This window comes from Malaclemys terrapin, chromosome 2, assembly GCF_027887155.1.
Source record: "Malaclemys terrapin pileata isolate rMalTer1 chromosome 2, rMalTer1.hap1, whole genome shotgun sequence".
In the NCBI taxonomy this organism is placed as follows: domain Eukaryota; kingdom Metazoa; phylum Chordata; order Testudines; family Emydidae; genus Malaclemys; species Malaclemys terrapin.
Genome location: NC_071506.1, coordinates 43,400,196 through 43,420,835, shown reverse-complemented (window position 1 = coordinate 43,420,835; position 20,640 = coordinate 43,400,196). Strand labels below are relative to the sequence as shown.

Sequence of the window (20,640 nt, the reverse complement as noted above, 5' to 3'; positions counted from 1 at the left end):
TTCCAAATACAGAACAGAAATATTTATTCAGCATCTCTGCCTTTTCTGCATCATTAATAACAATTTTACCATTTTTATGTAGTAGTGGGCCTATAACATTGCTATGCTTTCTTTTGTTCCTAATGTACTTTAAAACTCTAGTCTTGCCCGCCTTGGATTTTCCCTAATGTATTTAGCTTCCCTTATCAATCTTCTGCACTTCATACTTCTAATTTATATTGATTGCTATTTCTCCTTTTTCTGTTATATATTGCTTTTTTATTTCTAAACACTGGCTACACTTTGCCACTGAACCAGCATGGTTGACCAGCCAAAGTTGACCTCTTTCTTGATTGTAGAATTGAGGCTTTTTGCCCATCTAATAAACTCTGCTTTAAGAACTCCTGATTTTTGTTCACATTTTTCATTCCAAAAATTTAAAAGATGGCGCACACAGCCTGGGGCCCAATCCTGCAAGGTGTTGAGTACCCTCAGTGCCCATTGATCTCTTTTTCAGGAAGTGCTCATCACTTCACAGGATTAGTCTAGAAAAAAACCTGGTTTGATTTAAAGCAAAAAAAAATTGTCTTAAGTTTTCAGGACAACTCATAAATGCAGACAAATGTATTTTATATGCCCCTAGCTCTATTTCAATATATACAAAATGGTATAAATATATTTGCAGGATGATCTCAAAGCAACTTTAACAGCAAAGAATCGAGAGGCTAAACAGTTATCTCAACTGGAAAGGACACGTCAGAGGAATCCATCAGATCGACACATTATTGTATCCTTTCTGTTTCTAATGAATATAAGAAGTAGTTGATTCTCCAGTAATTAAAAATATTGTATTTAGAAAGAGATGTAAAAGCAATTGTCTTTAAAGTGATCATTTCATACATTGATCATGAATCACAAATTCTTTATGCTATATTTTGTGACAGCTAATTGGCTATAGCTTATAACATTTGCTGTAGTAGCATTTATTAAACAAAAAGTACCTGAGAGTATCTGACATGTTTTCAGTCACCATATTCACATTTTCAATTTTTCTACATTTTTCTATCATTGATAGTAGGTTTAAATATCTGTTGTATGATGTCTGAGGGTTTTGGAAAGATTATATCCTATTGTGAATTACTCTTTGGAAAGTAAGTGTGGGACAAACTTTCGCCTTATGTTTTGTTTAATTTTAGCTTTTTTTCCATTATTTTGTCTCCTTACCACCCTGGCAATTTTATTGATCTTTCCTGCAGCCATAGGGACATGAACTTCCCCCAGAGTTGATGTCGATGATGCTCATTGAGGCTGATTGGAGTGGGGAAATCTGTAGTCTACCAGCTAAGACCCATTTTAGGCACTAAGGCGTAACCCATCGTCTAGAAAACTTCATTGCTACCACTTGTTAGGTACATATCTGGTGGTCATCACCAGGGCGGATGTAGATTCTGGAAATGGTACTGTTTTTTCTATATCACATAATGTTTAAACATTATTGGCATCCAAACTGAAAAAAATCATAAAATCACAAAAAAGGCCATAACTCAAAGAAACAGTCTAATTTTGACCAAAAGTGGCAGGAAGCTTCTAAATACAATTGATAATGCAGCTATGTACTCAAAAATAGTACTGTTTTGGAAAGTTTGGGAAATATTTACCCCCAGGTGATTTATTTTATGCATTTTCCCATATAACAGTATGAGCTTGTTTGTACCATGTAATAAATCAAAATATTTGTCATTATTTTTAGAATGCACTGATTTGAGAAGGTTCTTTTTTTGTCTGCTATTTATATGAAGTTTGCCGATAAGAAGACCCCTACATCCTAATTATAAAATGTTATCAATATTTAAAATGCCATGGCAGATTTCATGACCAGCACCCAATCACTCTGCCAGCTCATGGACACTTATGTTACCCAAGGAAAAAATTGTTCAAATACACTTCTGGGAAAACTATGTAATGGATTTCGTCCAACTATTGATGGATTACATAGAGGCAAAGAGAGATGATGATAGGTTCATGGAGCTTGACATTCACAGAGCTTATTCCACTTGACTTCCAGTGTGGTCAGGTGAATTTTGCTAGATGGGGTTGTGTAAATGTAGCAGAAGACAGACTTCTGGAAGAGGAGAAGCCAGATATATATCATGCCTTAGTTGATAATCTGGGAGCAGTATACCAGACTGCCTGACCCTTCAGTGATATATGGCATGGCATGGCCATTGAGCAATCTCTCAACAAGGATTATGGGAAGCATCAGCATCTTTGCACAGAAGATAAGGCTCTGACCAAGTGTTACTTGACTCATTAATAGCTATGACAAAACAAATATGTGGAATTCAGCCTTCAGCGGCAGATCTCCACAAAGAAACAACCATAGAGTGCATGACTGCTGATGAAAATGTCCAAGATACTACAAAAATTGTGACTGAAAGAATGACAAATCCTTTTAGTACTGAACCTGAAACAAGCCCAGACAGCAGAAAGCCACTTGTGTACATTGCAGTGTCTACTGTGGCTCCACCTGAAACTGCAGAAAGTTTGTGCATAATAAGAGGGAACGGCATAAAATAAATGAAGTGGTTTGTAACCAGTCGAGTGCAAAGGGGTGAGGTAGACCTCTTTGATTCCATAAAAAGATATAATCTCAAATCATTTGGTAATCTCAACAAGCCAATCGAGCAGCAGAAGCAGACAGCACAAGCAATAACTTTTGTCAGACATTCAGCAAGCTAACTGCATTTGCCAAGTCCAGATATGTTGATATCCAGGGTTTGTTGAAGTATGAGTTGGCACCTCTCCCGCTTTCCTTCTTCAATTTGGATGGATCTCTAAGAAAGACCCAAAAGAGCAACACACCATCTTGGCTGGAGAAAAATCTGTCAGGTGGTTGAGCTACTATCATCCAATGAGCCAACATTAGCTATTTATTGACCTCATGATGTTTCTGCAGATGGTGGGCACTAATACTGCCAAGTGCAAAACTTTTGGGGAGCTGCCTGATCAGCTGCTGAACGTTATCCTTTGATTAAAATGTCAAGACACTGCTCTTGTTGGTGACAAGCATGCAAATGAAGAATCAGTCATCTGGTGAGAGAGACCTCAGGGGGAACGTCCAAATGCAAGACGTTTGGAACCCCACTGTGTTAATATCATTACCAAAGCAATGCTTGAAGATATCAAATTCAAAGAGTAAATCAGATGTTACAGAATTTCTTCTCTATGACTGAATTATGAAGTATGAACAGAGATTGTTACCTGGTTGTGAAGTATACCTTGCTGCTAGATTTCATGACATCTCACAAGCAGTAAAAGTAGCATCTGGCAACCATTCTGCAATACCAGAACTCAAGGCATATCACAAGGAAGCAGATTCACACATGTTCTTGCATATTGCTCATGCAAAGCAAACACTCAGTAAATAGGGTGCTAATGTGGAGCTTAGATCCAGATGTTGCATCTATGTGCCCAAGATATTGCTCTACTCTTGGGGAAAATGAATTCTATTTCAAAACTGGTGTTGGCCAAAAGAAGAGATTCATTCCCATGCACAGAATGGCTATGGAGCTGGGAATGGATATGTCTTACGCTGTCAGACATTCATGCTGTCAGTGGATGTAATTCTGCTTCAGCTTTCATGTACAAAAAGATGACTGAAGACAAAAATTGAGCACCCAGAGTTCACAGAAGTTTGAAACATCTTGAGATCAGTGCAGCTCAGATAGGCTGCTTTCTTTCTATTCTATGCCTCCATGGTATCTTTATTGTACTGTGATAAGAAGCAAACATCTCTGGATAATGTTTGCTAAGAAGATGAAAACAAGTGAGAAATTGCCACCAACAATGGTCTCCTTCAGGTAGCACCTGAAACATGCAAATTATCAATCATACAGATGGAATCATACAACAGCTCAGTATTTTTAAGTGTCCTCTGTCAAAAATGGATGGGTGATGTTTAGCCCAGAACATCTTGTTTCTAACATGATGGTGCTGCTACCTGCTCCAGAAGCTATCCTCACCTTTGCACCGTATGAGTGTGAGAGTACTTGTGAAACAAGGTGATGGAAATGCTGTAGGGAAGATTCGGTGTGCTTTGATACATGGTACTGTGACAGTGACGAGTGTAGCAAGAGACTATTGAGCACTTCAGACAGGTTCTGAGGGAGAATAGTAATGTTTCTGCAAATTACTGTGGCTATTTTTCTGAGGTTAAAAGAGTGTTACATTAGACATTCAGTAGTTCATAATTATATGTAGGATTATATAAGAGTACATGGTTATGCTGCATTATTCAGACGATCTATTCATACAAGACATTCTACAGCTCTTCTACTAAGGCCTGGTCTACACTAACCCCCCAATTCGAACTAAGGTACGCAACTTCAGCTACATGAATAACGTAGCTGAAGATGACGTACCTTAGATCGAACTTACTGCAGTCCAGACGTGGCAGGCAGGCTCCCCCGTCGACTCCGCGTATTCCTCACGCCGAGCAGGATTACCGGAGTTGACAGGGAGCACTTCTAGGTTTGATTTATCGCGTCCAGACAAGACGCGATAAATCGAATCCAGAAGTTCGATTGCCTGCCACCAAACCAGCGCGTAAGTATAGACAAGCCCTAAGAGTCATTACTTTTATAAGTAGTTTACATGTATTGTCGTATTCGATGATGGTAAGAAGATAAGATAATTACAGATGTACCATGTGTGTTTTAGACCTATGTCTGCAGCCGAGCAGATAATTATAAAACATATATTTTTGATGTTAAGGGGTAGGGTCATCTTATCTGCACAACTTCATAAAAATAGCAGACAGAAAAACTTTTCTCAAATCAACCCCTTCTACAAATAATGACAAATATTTCAATGTATTACATGGTACAAACAAGCTTATATTGTTTTGTGACTACAGACTTTTGCTTTAACTGAAGGCAAAAAAGTATGGGGAAAATGCATACAATATATCACCTAGGGCTAAATATTTCCCAAACTTTTCAGAACAGTACTATTTGAGTACATAATTGCATTATCAATTGTAGTTAGCTTTTTGCCAATTTTGGTCAAAATTAAACTGTTTCTTTGAGTTTTGGCCCTTTTTGTGATTTGATTATTTTTTTTCAGATTGATGTCTGATAATGATTAAACATTATGTGATAAAGAAAACCTGCACCACTTCTAGCAGCTGTCTACCCTGGTGATGACCACCAGATATGTGCCCAAAATGTAGTAGCAATGATGTTTTTCTATCATATGGGTTACCTTAACTCATTAATAAGACCTGTTTTTAACTCTAACTGGTAGACTACTATAAAATTATTAGTGAAATAGGCTGAGAGAACTGCTCTCCCCTCCAAAAGACTGCTGACTACCTGCAGCATAATATTCCATTCTATATTTTAAGTATACAGAAGCGTGCAACTGTTTCTGCTATAGCATATTTGTGACAAGCTCCCAGAAGGAACATTCACTGTTACTGGGTATTTTTGGTGTATCAAATATTTCACACATGAACACACATAATGTATTAAAGATAGACATTGTAGATAAAAATAATTTTTATGTAAGCATATTGACTTTTTACCAAAGGTCACATGTAACAATTGTACTATAAATATTTTACTTTCATTTTCATCAAAAATATTTTCCTTTATTAATAATTACAGTCACAGGTGCATGTTGTGTTTCTGAAGAGGAAACATCAGAATAAAATCTTTTAATTATTTATTTTCAAACTATGCATGTTTTAGTATTCTATTGTATCACAACATTCTGTTTTCCCTAAGAAATTAGTATATTAAAATATGTCCATATCTGTTTAAAGTGGATCAAGAATAACATTCTATTACCATGACAATAATATAATTAACATTACAATATCTACTACTTACTAAATACCAGTAAGGACAGAACTGTATCAGATAAATCTGATATGCCCAAAACTGTCTATTGCAGCACATTATGGGAGGATTCAGGAAAACACTTACGCGCATACTTAATGATTTGCTGAACAGGGAAGTGTTACTGATGCTTAAAATTAAGATAGTGCTAAGAACTTTGCTGAATTGGGGCCTAAAGGAGGAGATGAAGATGATGTATGTTTATTTATTACTAATTCCATAGAACAGGGATGTGCTGGCCATAGAATTCCATAGAATAGGGACGTGCTGGCCGCCGCTTCCTGCAGCTCCCATTTGCTGGGAACGGTGGACCGCGGCCACTGGGAGCTGCGGGCGGCTGTGCCTGCGGACAGTCAGTGTAAACAAACTGTCTCGTGGCCCCGCAAATGGATTACCCTGACAGACCGCATGCGGCCAGCGGGCTACAGGTTGCCCACCACTGCTTTAAAGACTCACTTGCTTAGCATACTTTTGTACATCAGGATTTATAGTTCATGTTCTCTACATTTTCCTTTTTTTCCTTGTACAAATCTTTGAAAATTTTTCTAAAGGGCTCTACCTCTGTGTAAGTGATATTAATGTCCAACTTACAAGAAGTCTAAACTATAGTAATTTGCATGTGCAGGACAGCCTATTGGTTTCTAAAGTAAAGCATAGTACACAACTTTTTAAATATCAATTCAAGGAATAACAGTCTTTATTTGGTTATTTTTAAAGGCTGAAAGTGATCTACAGAGAGCTTCGATGGATGCAACTCGAACAAGTCGGCAGTTGGAGGAAACCATTGACAATTTTGAGAAACAGAAAATAAAGGACATAAAGGTGTGCATGTAAAAATATATATATATATATATAGAGAGAGAGTTCACATTTAAATTTATGGCATCACTCTTGATATGTGAAATGGTTTTAGTTGCAGTTTGGCAAGATTAGGCAACACTTCCAGTTCACGTGAGTTGTGCACAAATACAAATTGGGGCAAATACTGTGATATTCACAACTATTTCAATACTCAAATAACATTACACACACAAAAAATCAACTAGTTATTCTTCATTTCATTTGGATACAATATTAACTGTTGCCTTAAAATGTCATTTAGTGTCTCACTGAACTTTTAAATAGCTGCCATATTCCCCCCAGTAAATACTTGGGTTTGTGAGTGGAATGAAGTGGCAATGCTGAACAACAGTAACAGCTATCAGTAGCAGATTATAATTACCAAACTTGGAATTCGGCTAGGTTATGGGGGTTAAAACCCCTACTATTACAAGAAGTGTTTTCAGATTCTTAATGATTACAAGTGGGTAAGGCCTTCATTTCCCTCTTATCTGAGAGGACAAACGTAAGACACTTAAGCCCAAAGGATATAAGTGACTGAAAGGGGGTTAGAAAATGTCATCACAGCTTTACTATAAAGTTACTGAAGTGGGCTACTTTTTAAAAAAAAAAAAAATTAAATAACTAGACCAAACAGGAAAGAATGAGGGAGGAAGAAAAGATAAAACATTATGCAATATATAGTAACATGGATGAGAATCATCCCAATAGTTTTGGAGATTCAGTGACTGTTTATGTTCAAGGGAGGGTAGGGTTTTGTGGTATGTATTAACTAGGGCTTTGGAGCTGTGCTCCGGCTCTGCTCCAGCTCCAGGCAAAAACCTGTAGCTCCATTGGTCTGGAGCTGCTCCGCGCTCCAGCTCTGGGCTCCACTCCAAAGCATTATAGACAGTAGAATAAAAAATAGACATAGATTCTTCCTAACCAATTTCAAGTTTTCAGTAGATGGCTATTGGTAAGTTGTAATTCACAGAATATTTTTAAGGAAACGAAATGCAACATTTGAATGAGAAGGGCTGTGTAAATCAGCCATATATATATCAGTTTGATAATCTAATACTCTGCTAGTGTGAGTTTTCATAGGCAGGCTTGTTTTGTTTTGCTTTGATCTATCATTTTCCTCTTCAGTGCCTGTCATATATGTCACTAGTTAACTGTTCACTAGGAATTAAAATGGTATACGAAGTGGGAACAGGATAATCAGGGGTTCTCAAACTGGGGTCGTGACCCCTCAAGGGTTTGTGAGGTTATGACATGGTGGGTCATGAGCTGTCAGCCTCCACCCCCAAACCCTGCTTCGCTTCCAGCATTTATAATAGTGTTAAATATTAAAAATGTGTTTTTATTTATAAGGGTGTTGCATACATAGGCTTGCTGAGTGAAAGGGGTCACCGGTGTAAAAGTTTGAGAACTACTGGGATAGATAGTGTTTGCCAAGCTGCCAGCAGACTTAGGGGTTAATAGCTAGAATTAAAGTCCAACTTTTTAAAAAAAAAATGCATTCAACTATTTTGCTGTTTGTGTCCTAGGATATCAGTGATATAATTCTGATACAGTTTTTGTGTGTTTGAAGCAGGAGTGTAGTTTTGTCATGTAAATTAATAAATCTGCATACAAATAAAACCTTTCTCTTAATTAATTTTTAGAGCATATTTTCTGAATTTATAACTATTGAAATGTTATTCCATGGAAAAGCTTTAGAGATTTACACTGCTGCCTACCAAAATATACACAATATTGATGAGAATGAAGATTTAGAGGTAAGAGCAATCAACATTCTTTTTTTATTATTTACATACAAGGCCAAGTTGCACACTGGATCTACAAATGTTGCCTAATTCAGAAAATGCAAAGGACAGATTCTCATTTATACTGAGGCCCCTTTTACACTACTCCAGCTGTGTAAAGGTGCCTTGAAGTGGGTATAGATTCATATACTGATTTTTAAAGCCATTGTTATCATCTCATCTAAGCCTCTGAATAACACAGGTCATTAGAACTTCCTTAGCTCCTGCTTCAAGTCCAGTAGCTGTGGTTGAATGCTAGAGTATTTCTTTTAGAAAAACATCCAATTCTGATTGATTAAAAAATGTCCATTGATGAAGAATCCATCACAACCCTTGGTAAATTGTTTCAATGATTAATTACTCTCACTGTTAAAAAATGTGCACCTTATTTCAAGTCTCAATTTGTCTAGCTTCAATTTCCAGCCATTGGATTTTGTTATACCTTTGTCTGCTAGATTCAAGAGCCCATTGTTTAAATATTTGTTCCCCACATAGATACTTATAGACTGTAACTAAGTCACCCCTTAGCCTTCTATTTTATAAACTAAATAGATTGAGCTCCTTGAGTCTCATTAGAAGGCACATTTTCCAATCCTTTAATCATACTCGTGGCTCTTTTCTGAACCACCTTCAATTTTTCAACATCCTTCTTGAAGTGTGGAAACCAGAACTGGACACAGTATTCCAGTAGCAGTTGCACCATTGCCAAATACAGAGGTAATATAACCTCCCTACTCCTACTAGATATTCCCCTCTTTGTAAATCCAGAGATTATGTTAGCACTTCTAGCCACAACATCACAGTGGGAGCTTATGTTCATTTGATTATCCACTAGAACCCCCCAAGTTTCTTTCAGAGTCACTGCTTCTAAGAATAGAGTCCCCCATCCTGTAAGTATGACGTACATTCTTTGCCTCTATATGGTATGACCTTATATTTGGCTGCATTGAAATGTATATTGTTTGCTTGCACCCACCTTACCAAACAAGTCAGATTACTCTCTATCAATGAGCTGTACTCTTCATTATTTACCACTCCCTTATCGTGCGTTTTCTGCAAACTTTATCAGTAATTTTTCCCCCAAGGTCATTGATAAAAATATATAATGTAGGCTCAAGAACTGATCCCTTCGGGACCTCACTAGAAATGCTTGATGATGATTCCCCATTTATAATGATATTTGAGACCTACCATTTAGCCAGTTTTTAATCCATTTCATGTGTATCATTCCACTTTCTCAATTAAAATGTCATGTGGTACCAAGTCAGATACCTTACAGAAGTCTGAATATATTACATCACTGTTACTTTTATCAGCTTAATTTGTAATCTCATCAAAAACTCATAAAAAAATTATCAAGTTAATTTGCCAGGATGTATCTTCCATAAAACCATGTTGAATGGCATTAACTAATATAGACTATTACAGTGGTTCTCAAACTGGGGTTTGTGAACCCCTGGGGGTTCATGAAATGGTACAGGGGGTTCTTAGGGAAAAAATTCCCTAATGGCGGACAGAGCTAGGGACCCTGGGTAGCACGGGGCCAGCAGCCCGGAGCCTCTGGACTTCCAAGAGCTAAGCAGATCAAAGCAAGCATATCTATCACACTGAGATTTAAACTTCAAGACTCCTTATAATAAATGGAAAGGGAGGTGGATATTTTTTGCTGTTTTTAAAATTAAATAGGCAGCTAGTATGGTTTTTAAAATTATTATGAAGAACAAGTTTAAGCTTTGTTGTAACGTGCATTGTTTGCCTGGACTGCTGAAGACCTGAATGCTTGTGTAGGAGCAACTCTTTGAGTTGGCTTCTTAAATACCTTCATGCTGTTTCACATCTGATACTCCTTGATGAACCATAGGAACCTTGTCTTATAACAGGCTTATTCAAAGTGATACAAGCTATGAAAGTGAGATCTTGAAAGAGTGTTGCCATTTTCATAATGTAACAAAAATACTGTAATGATAAATAATAATAAATAGTGTGTAATAAGCTTATCATAAAAACAAATTTTATATTTCCAAGATCACCGTATTTATAATTTATACACAGGTAAAGGAGAAAATCCCTGGAAATATTCATTTTTAGGAGGGGGTTCGCAAGACTTGACATTTTAGTGATAGGGGTTCACAGGTTGTTACGGTTTGGGAACCACTGGACTATTAGATAGTATGCTATATATAGACTAAGTATAGATTGAATTATTCTCTCTATTCCAGAGTTGGTCTCTTTAAATCAGAATTGGGAGGGGAAGATTGTATAGTCACTATCCAATGCTGTACTTATGTTAGAGAGCTTCAGTCTCTTGGGCTGTCAGTCTGGCATTTATATCATGGCACTAAAGTCACTGCCATTTTACCTTGAACAGGTCTTTCGGAGTTCACTGTATCCACCAGACTATCAGTCTCGTTTAGACATAGTCCATGCAAACTCAAAGTCCCCCCTTCAAAGAACTGGTTCATCAAAATTTTCACCTGGAATAATACAGGTAAGATAGAAAACATGAATGTTAGGTTCAAGGTTAATTTCAGAAGGTGTGTTAAATTAGAGACAGTATCTCAGGAGCATAGCCTCAGGTGATGTAAATTGTCATAGGCCCACTGACTTTAATGGGCCTTTGACAAATTACACCATCTGAGCGTGGAGAAGGGTTCATTCCAGATACATTCAGTGAACATTTTAATTTTGTATCTTGTACCTAGGAATTATAATAACCTTGTTAAAACTGACTAAGATTTGCATACAATAGTAAATACTCTACTATAAACTATTTTATATAAAAAAGAAACAATTGGGAAGGGACATGTCAGAAACAAAGTTCTTCCAACACTTGGGTGATAGAAGAATAAAATAGATAAAACATGTTTCTCTTCTTAATTTTAGAATACTAACTTTATAAAATGATTTTGTAGGAAATAAAAACTGGCCGTTATTGAGTATGAGATGTGGAGAAGAATTCTGTAGAAACTTTTTTTAATATTTATTTCATTTTAGAAGAGCAGCTTTGTTGCAGTGACTTTTTAGGAAATGTGAACTGACTGTGAGAAGAATAAGATACAGAAATTGGGTAGGACAGACTTGTCAATATTAATGATTGCAGCAAGAATGCATTCCACTTAAGGATAAATATATCAAGATGGGTAAAATGATCTAGTATGGATGAGCAAGGAGATTTCATAGTACATTTTAAAATGTGTCCAATAAATTGAAAAAATATGAAGAGGGAGATGATAATGGAGAAATAAAAAAAGTAAAGTCATGCAAAAAATTGGAGGTATGACAGAAGCAAAAATTCTTGACAATGTTGGAAGAAATAAGATGTCTAAAAATATACCATAATAGGGCAAAAAAGGAGTGTAAGAAGAAGAGAGATCATACAAACGAAACAGTCGCAGGTTGTGAGAAATTGAACATTTCCTAATCTCTAAAATGAAAAGTTTTAGGACTCTGATCAGTATTAAGCAAGCTAGCAAGCTTTTGGCTCTCATGTTGCATTTTATGCAGCAGTCTAGTAATAGGAGCGTTTTAGAGACACATTCTTTGAGTGGCCTCTGCACATTCCCACTCTTGAACTGCATCAACAGTGTAGCTTGGACCAGTGGAACCTTCTGATAAAAGTGCTCATTGGAGCACTCTCATGCTCCATGCCCCTCTCCTTATGGCTCTAAAGATTTGAGGGCAGGGCTATAAAGGAGGCGTGGTGTGATGATTGCTTCTGTTCTTTCCAACTACGGTAGCAGATGGACCAGGACACTTGCCAGGTCTTGGCACCCCCAATTCAAAGGAACATATTGTTCCCAGTGTCATCACCTTAGTTGAGCTAGATGTTAGTTCTTTTTTTCTTGTCTTCTTTTTTCGAGGGGTTTTTGACTAAGGATCTTAGTGCCCTGGCACAGGTCCTTGTTTCTAGTATGTTGGAAACAAAGACAAAGAAATCAGCCTTCTTGCCCTGCTTCTTTTCGTGCTTTGAATACACATGTGTTATCTGGCCTGTTTGAGGAAATGTCATTCACCTTCTCTTTGCTCTATATGTAGCACCTTCACCCCTATGGCCAGAAAGGAGTTGCATTTGCCTCCAACCTATGTTACTGCAGGAAGCATTAGCATTTAAACTTCAGTTCCAGAAACCCAGGGATCTGCAAATGCTGGGAGACCAGCCTCAGCTTTGGCCCCAAAGGGGATCAAAAAGTCCAGCAGAGTCCTAGTATAGGTATCTGTCTCTTTGACTGGAGTCAGACCTAAGGTACTACCAGTCACTGTGAATCCATAAGATCAGAGGTGACACCTCTGCTGAAAAAGTTAATTCTCGAGAGCATATCTCTAAGGAACTTATATGTCTGGTTCAGTGCACTGAAGTGCAAAAGTGTCCTCATAAGGCTTCAGCCTTGGAAGTCCGAGCCACAGCAAAGAGTGGTTATAGAAGGCCAAAACCAAATTACAGAGCTGTATTCTGGTCAGGACCAGAGGCCATCAGTTCCATACTTGAAACTTCATTGTGAGCCTGTTGAGGCTTCTTGTGAGCCACTAAGTTCCTACTGGAGGATCCACTGTTAATAGGGTGACTCAGTAACATGGTGGCTTAGGTATCAAGCCCTGGGAACACCCTCATTCAGATCAGGGGGACCTTCAATGCTTAAAGGTAAAGAAGTGTAAGGCAGTGGGATGCTAGTTCCCCCTTCTCCAGAAAAGAAAAAGCCTTATAGGGGTAAATCAGTTTCCCTATCTATACAGATCTCTCCGAAGATAAATGAACCTGCCCCTAGAACCTCTACTAGTTCCTCAGGGAAATGTCTCACCTCCTTTGACTTTTTGCTTACCAAACTATTGCTGTCACCCTTGGAAACTGCCTCTGATCCAGAATCGGGCCATGTCCTGCCTGATACCATTCCTTGCCCGTCTTTTGCCAGGGAAAGGATGAGAGAAATTAGAGTTATCAAGACTCTCCGTTCCAACTGTTCAGACCATAAGATCACCCTTCCTTGGACTAGGAAGAACCACCTGGGTATTATTGCCATATTTGCCTTCCCCTATGTATTAACCTGAATTTAAAAGGGCTGAAGAAAGGCAGCTTCCAACAGAGCCTTCTCCCAAAAGAATTCAGGTGAAATATCCTGCCCTGATTTGTCACTGTCTGGTACTGAAGGAACAGTCTCCTTTACTTGTCCCAGACATACTGCCTGAAGAGGAACTAAAGGGGCCTGTTGAACCTTTGAATGCAGATATGGATCTGGATGATCAAACTTCACCAGATGATCGTGTGGGTGCATCATCTTCTTCCTCTCCAGAAGATATGTTCCAATTTCACAAACATATGGAAAGGTTGGGTACTAATTACCTTGAACATCCTTTAGGAACCTTAGAGTAAATGTCACATCTGTTCTTGATATACTGGGGTCACCTTCTAGAAGTGAGATACCTTGCCAGTCTTTGATGGTTTATTATAGCTGGCAAAAAGTATCTGGTTAAACCCAGCACCTGGACAGACAATTTCTAAGAAAGCAGACAAATTATACAGCTGCTTGCTGAGGAATTCTCATTCTCCTGACCCACCCAACTCCAAATTCATTGGTGATGACAGCTGCCATTCAAAGAGCTAAAATGCGTGGGTCAAGACCACTTTGTCCCTTCAGTTAGATAGGTAAGCTAGATGTTCTCTTTTGCAACACTGAGCATTAGACTTGTGAGCTATCAGGTGGTAATGTCCACAAGAGCTTAGTAGGCTAGTCTCTCGGTTGAAATGGAGCCACCGCAGTGGGACTTCGCTGGGCTGGACATTGTGTGCGGATGCCAGACTCTCACCTCCCAAAACAAGTCCTCTACTCTCAGCTCACCCATGGTCAGAGATCCCATGGTGGTCAGAGGAAACGCTACAAAGACACACTGAAAGCATATCTTAAGAAAACTGATGTAGACATCACAAGCTGGGAAGAGCAAGCCACCAACCGACCATATAGCGCCATATCCTCCATCATATAGTGGCCCACTTCGAGGAGAAGCGCCTTGCTCTTGAAGCTGAAAAGAGAGCGAGAAGGAAGGAAAAAGAAAGAACTTTCTCTCAGCAGGCAGCTGGCCTGCCACAAAATGTTTGTACCTTCTGCGGGTGGATTTGCGGTTCCAGGATCGGACTCCTGAGTCATCTCAGGACCCATATGTAAATCCGTGATAGAGATCATCCTCGAATCAAGGGATTGCCAATCAATCACAGTGGTGCAGCTAGTGTAGATGCTCTATGCAACGGGAGAGAGCTCTCCCATTGGCATAATAAATCCACTTCTGCGAGAAATGCTCTGTCAACAGGAGAAGCTCTCTGGCCATCATAGTGCTGTCCACACTGGCGCTTAGGTCGGTGTAACTTACATTTCCACACCCCTGAGTGACATAAGTTATACTGACATAAATGCTAGTGTGTACAAGCCCTAAGTAACAGTTAAAAATTACTTTTATAGAATGAAGGTAAACTTTTGTGTTTCATGGATGTAGTGAGTAGTTCTTCAATTTCCAACCATATTTTCTTAGGTTTGCCTTTTTGTGGGGTGGGTTGAAAAATGTCTTAATAGTATATATTGATACACTGGAATTTTGCTGTCTCTTGTGCGTCATATTTCATCAAATGATCTAAATGTATTTTCTCCAAACTGAGGGCAGAATTTTGATATACCTGTAAGTTCTCAAATGTCAAACCTTCCTAGGTTTTTATGGTGTTAATTTCTATATTGTCTGTCATGGATATTAGAGGTGATAGATGTGGGTTTAGCTTTCTAAATAAATTATCCCAAGCTTCTATTGTTGTTTTTAATAAAAGAATGGTTATAAAGCCAATCCTCCCTTTTATCCTGGCCTTTATAACATAGATTGCTTAACTCTGGGATTCTTATTTCTCCAAATGAATTTATTTATTGTGGATGCCATTGATCTACGAGACTTCCTGGGACTAAAACCTGGAGCATTTGGAAAAAGAAGCTAATTAGGGATCCGATATTCATTTTAACTACCTGTAGTTTCGCCTTTGAAATTTCATATTTTTACCAAATTTCCAGATGTCTCGATTTTCTTAATCAAAGGAATATAATTAATATTATGTAGGTCTTGCCCTCTTTTAGAAAAGTATATTCTGAGGTATCTTAATGATGTAGTTACCCATTTATATTTGTATTTATCTTGTATAGCATTCAATAAATCAGAGCCCTCACCTACATCCAGGCATTCTGACTTGATTATTTTAAATCCTGACTTTTTGCCACATTTTAAGATTTCCTCTTGCAACTAGGAGTGTGTGAGCTGGATTTGTAACACATATCATGACTTCTGCATATAAGGGTGACTTGTGTTCCCTGTTTCCTATTGTAATTCCATTTATATTAGGATTATTTGAGTGACTGGGCAAATGAATCCTTTGCTGTGGCAAAAAGAGGTGATAAGAGGCATTCTTGGTTTGTGCCTCTAAAAATGAGGAATGTTTCTGATAATTATCCATTCACTCATATAATAGCATATGGGTTGGAATATAAGAAGTTAATCCAATTTTGAAATTTAGGGCCTAAACCAAATGTATCTGAAGTATCTTTTAAGGAATGCCAGTTTACTCAGTCAAAAACTTTTTCTGCATCTAGTGATTAAAAATAGATGGGACTCCTAGGTAGAATCTGCATAGAAGATCAGGTCCAAAACTGCAAACATGATCTGATAGCTGCCAGTCTAGGATCCGTTAATGTAGCTAGGTAATAATTATAAATCAGATGGTTTCAAAGGACACTTGGAAATAAAACCTTAACTTTTCAGAAAAGTGAATCAGGAAGAAAAATAACCAGACTTGTTTTAATATTTGCATTTTTTTACTCCTCCAGCACCTCTGTTTTGGGTCTTTGAATGGTTAACTATAGGCGTGATCCCAGCTCCCATAAAAGAGTGGGAGTCAAGTTTAAGCCCTTATGTCAGTAGCAAGGGGGACTGGACAAAATAAAATTGGACAGCAGCCTCCTCAGATGTAGGTTATGGTTGGGGAAGCAAAGAAAGAACATATACATTGCACCCTTCCACGATAACTAGTAGCAGGAAGGCAGGGACAGAAATACCATCTCGTATGCATGGAAAACTGTGGGGAGAAAGGAGTTCCGATATTGGTGGGAATAGGGAGGTTGCAGAAAGAACACCAAGACCATACCTTGTGGTGATCCTTTCTCAGGAGAAAGACATGAATGTACCACTGGAGCTTGTCATTGCTGATTCTTGGCTAACTGAAGAGGTTGGATTCTTTTTTCTTAATTCTTACAAGGCCTCCACAGAGTTCCCTGTACAACTGGCTTGCGGTATCAAGGAAATAAACTTGGATTTCCCACAGCTTGGTCTATGCTTAAAAATTAGGTCGACATAGCTACAGCAAGCAGGGAGCTGAAAATGTCATCCCCCCTGAGCACTGGAGCTATGCTAACCTACGCCCTAGTGTAGACAGAGCTAGGTTGATGGAAGAATGGTTCCTTCAAACTAGCTACCATCACTTGGGCAAGTGAAGTTCCCTACAATAGAAAAACCTCTTCCATTACTGCAGGAACACTCTACACTTTGGTGCTATGGCACCATAGTGGTGTCACTGTAACAGCCATAGCCTAGACATGGCCCACCTAGCTGTGTTGGACTGCTACTAGCTTATTAACTCTGTCCCATAAATGTATATTTATTTTTCCTCTTTTACTGACACTGGTATCATATGAGCAACATTTTTAAATCAGTCTCTGCAGTTAGCTAGCTGAAGTTTATATTATGTACTGTGTCTTATGCTTGGTATTATATTCCTTGCAGGAAATTTAGATTTTATATATAACCAGTTCACTCCTAAAACTGCATGGATTTGGGGTGGGGAATTTTTTTTTCCAAAGTGTTATGCAAAAAGTATGATTTATGTGTTGGATTCCATTTTTAGCAAATGTCTAACAGTCGGCTAAGAAAAGAAGAGGAGGAAGATGAAGAGGAGGAAGAAGAGGAGGAGGATGAATTGGAAGCTACCAAGGAAGAGAGATAACTTTGAGAACTGTTCTAAGTATTTTGTGTTTTTTCACATGACAAGGCCTGTCTTTGCTTAACAGCTTTTATATTTTAGATTATGAGAATTTCACTGAGGTCATCCATTAAAATAATTACAGCAGAGCAGCAAGAAATTGGCAGCAACATTTAATCCTGTTCATTTGATTGGCTATTTGTTACTTGAACAGCAGGTCAGTCTTGAAGATTGTAACTAAGTGTACTGAAACTGGATGATTTCAGTAGACAGAAAATGAAAAGCAAGTAACATTTCAGTAGAAAAATTACACTACAAGCTTGTATAGTCTATTTAATTTTAGTCAAACTTCATTTTTGTCTCCTATTGCAATTCAAAATGATATACTGTAATATTTAATTATTGCCTAGACAGATAGTGAACACAAGGATCCTTATTCTTAGGTCTAGCTGAGCTGTATTTGTCACAGGATTTGGGTATCAGTATACTAGCTTCATTTCACCCACTCCCTCCCAATCTTGGGGCCAGGTTGTAATGCAGCTACTATTGCAACTTGTGCCTGGCTATCCACAACCCCAAAGAGCTGCTGTGGTAGCTGCAAAGCAGAATACAGAAGTGATCCTGGCATATTACCTTGCCTTGCCAATGCCCCTGTTATGGAGTAGGAGGCAGGGTAACATAGTGCTGTCTTCTACCTTTCTGTTTCTTGGGGATTCCCCAAACAGGGGAAAGCCTCAACTGGCTAATTAAGATAGCTTTGTGGTTTTTACACTACTGGGGTGGTGCAAATGGCTTGTATCAGAACCAAGGATCTAGTCCAAGAACTCTTTTTTTCATACGCTTCCTTTTTACGTGAAAGTGCCTTCATGATAAAAGAACCATTGTATAAGTATACATCACCTTTTCATACTTGCCTTTTATACTAGTCAATTCAGTTACTGATTCTTACCACAAGAGCAGTTATGGACGTTGATACAAGATTTCAATGTATTTTCCTATATAAGTATCTCTTATACACATTCCTGTATCAAATTTATATTCAGTATTATTGTATGGAGTGAAAGTCTGTCTGCCAAATAGTTATTTCAGTATTTTATCAATCTTGAACTTCAGTATTTACTAATCTTAATCTGCAGTTATTGAAACTATCTGTGTACAGGTTGGAAAAATAAAAGTTTTTAAGGAACTCCTTTTTCGCCATTTGGAATTTTGACACTGTTTACTTATCTGTATCAAGGAATGAGTAACACACAACCTAAATTAGTATCTTAAGTAGGCACTAGCTAAACTAAGTAAAATACAACTGGATTCTCTGACATGTAAGATGCTCTTTTAGGTACTATGTAGAAAACAAAAGAATGCACTGAGGAATAGTTCACAATTTATATTACATGGACAAGTGTAATCTTCAAGTGTTGTTATTGTAGGATATTATAAATCACACTTGTTTTGAGGAAAAATAAAGGCTTGCTACAATATAACACTGGTGAAAATCCAAATGAATCTCTTAAAAGTTTCAGAGTAGCAGCCGTGTTAGTCTGTATCCGCAAAAAGAACAGGAGTACTTGTGGTACCTTAGAGACTAACAAATTTATTAGAGCATAAGCTTTCGTGGGCTACTGCCCACTTCTTCGGATGCATATAGAGTGGAACATATATTGAGGAGATATATATATACACACACATACAGAGAGCATGAACAGGTGGGAGTTGTCTTACCAACTCTGAGAGGCCAATTAAGTAAGAGAAAAAAAATTTTTTTTTTTTGAAGTGATAATCAAGCTAGCCCAGTACAGACAGTTTGATAAGAAGTGTGAGAATACTTACAAGGGGAGATAGATTCAATGTTTGTAATGGCTCAGCCATTCCCAGTCCTTATTCAATCCTGAGTTGATTGTATCTAGTTTGCATATCAATTCCAGCTCAGCAGTCTCTCGTTTATCTGTTGTAAGATAGCCACCCGTAGGTCTGTCATTGAATGGCCAGACAGGTTAAAGTGTTCTCCCACTGGTTTTTGAGTATTATGATTCCTGATGTCAGATTTGTGTCCATTAATTCTTTTGCGTAGAGACTGTCTGGTTTGGCCAATGTACATGGCAGAGGGGCATTGCTGGCACATGATGGCATATATCACATTGGTAGATGTGCAGGTGAACGAGCCCCTGATGGTATGGCTGATGTGATTAGGTCCTATAATGATGTCACTTGAATAGATATGCACGATGGGTAAGGAATGGTGTCCCTAGACTCTGTTTGTCAGAGGGTGGAGATGGATGGCAGGAGAGAGATCACTTGATCATTACCTGTTCGGTTCACTCCCTCTGGGGCACCTGGCATTGGCCACTGGCGGTAGACAGGATAGTGGGCTAGATGGACCTTTGGTCTGACCCTGTATGGCCATTCTTATGTTAATAAAAGAGGCAATTATGATGTCCCAGACAGTCTCCATCTTTGGAAGTGACTAACAGTCAAATTGGCCCAGTCTAGGGAGCATTAGCTAGGTATAGCAAGATGAAATTAAAAGTACAGTAGAAGAGGGCACAGTCATGAAGAATCATAAGGATTGTTGTAGCACAGGAGGGCAAGCTACAGTCTGTGGGCTGGATCCAGTCTGTGGAATTGCCAGCCCCATGGCACAATGGGGCTAAGGCAGGCTCCCTGCCTGCCCTGGCCCCGCGCAGCTCCCACAAATGGCCGGCACCACACCCCCGCAGCCCCTGGGGGAGTAGGAGGAGGCAGAGGGCTCCGTGTGCTGCCCTTGTCAGCAGGCACTGCCCCCCACAGCTCCCATTGGCCAGGAATGGGGAACCACAGCCAATGGGAGCTTCAGGAGTGGTACCCACAGGTGAGGGCAGCACGTGATGGAGCCTCCTTCCCCACCCCACCCGGTCACTGCTGGACATGCTGGCCACTTCCAGGAGCAGCGTGAGGCCAGGGCAGGCAGGAAGCCTGCCTTAGCCCTGCTGCACGCCACTGCCACCCCAGAGCCGCTCGAGATAAGCGGCGCCGGTCTGGAACCTGAACCCCTCCTGCAGTTTTCACCAAAAAAAGTTAACAGTGACTGGACAACTACCAGTGAACATCAGTGTAAATGGGATAGGGGCTGAGGCTAAAATAGGAAACAAGAAGTAAAGAATTACTT

General features: G+C 38.9%; 1 protein-coding gene across 1 annotated transcript in view; it reads left to right on the top strand.

The window, feature by feature from the left end:
* The window catches only part of CIBAR1 (CBY1 interacting BAR domain containing 1), a 30,711-nt gene extending 12,027 nt beyond the window's left edge, over positions 1-18,684 (top strand). Inside the window, exons 4-9 of the mRNA XM_054018771.1 lie at positions 665-766; positions 5,646-5,651; positions 6,597-6,701; positions 8,366-8,479; positions 10,875-10,994; positions 17,424-18,684. Of these exons, the coding sequence (XP_053874746.1) occupies positions 665-766; positions 5,646-5,651; positions 6,597-6,701; positions 8,366-8,479; positions 10,875-10,994; positions 17,424-17,522 (546 nt within the window). The 3' untranslated portion in view covers positions 17,523-18,684. The remainder of the gene's footprint in view (positions 1-664; positions 767-5,645; positions 5,652-6,596; positions 6,702-8,365; positions 8,480-10,874; positions 10,995-17,423) is intronic.
* Positions 18,685-20,640: the final 1,956 nt, after the last annotated feature.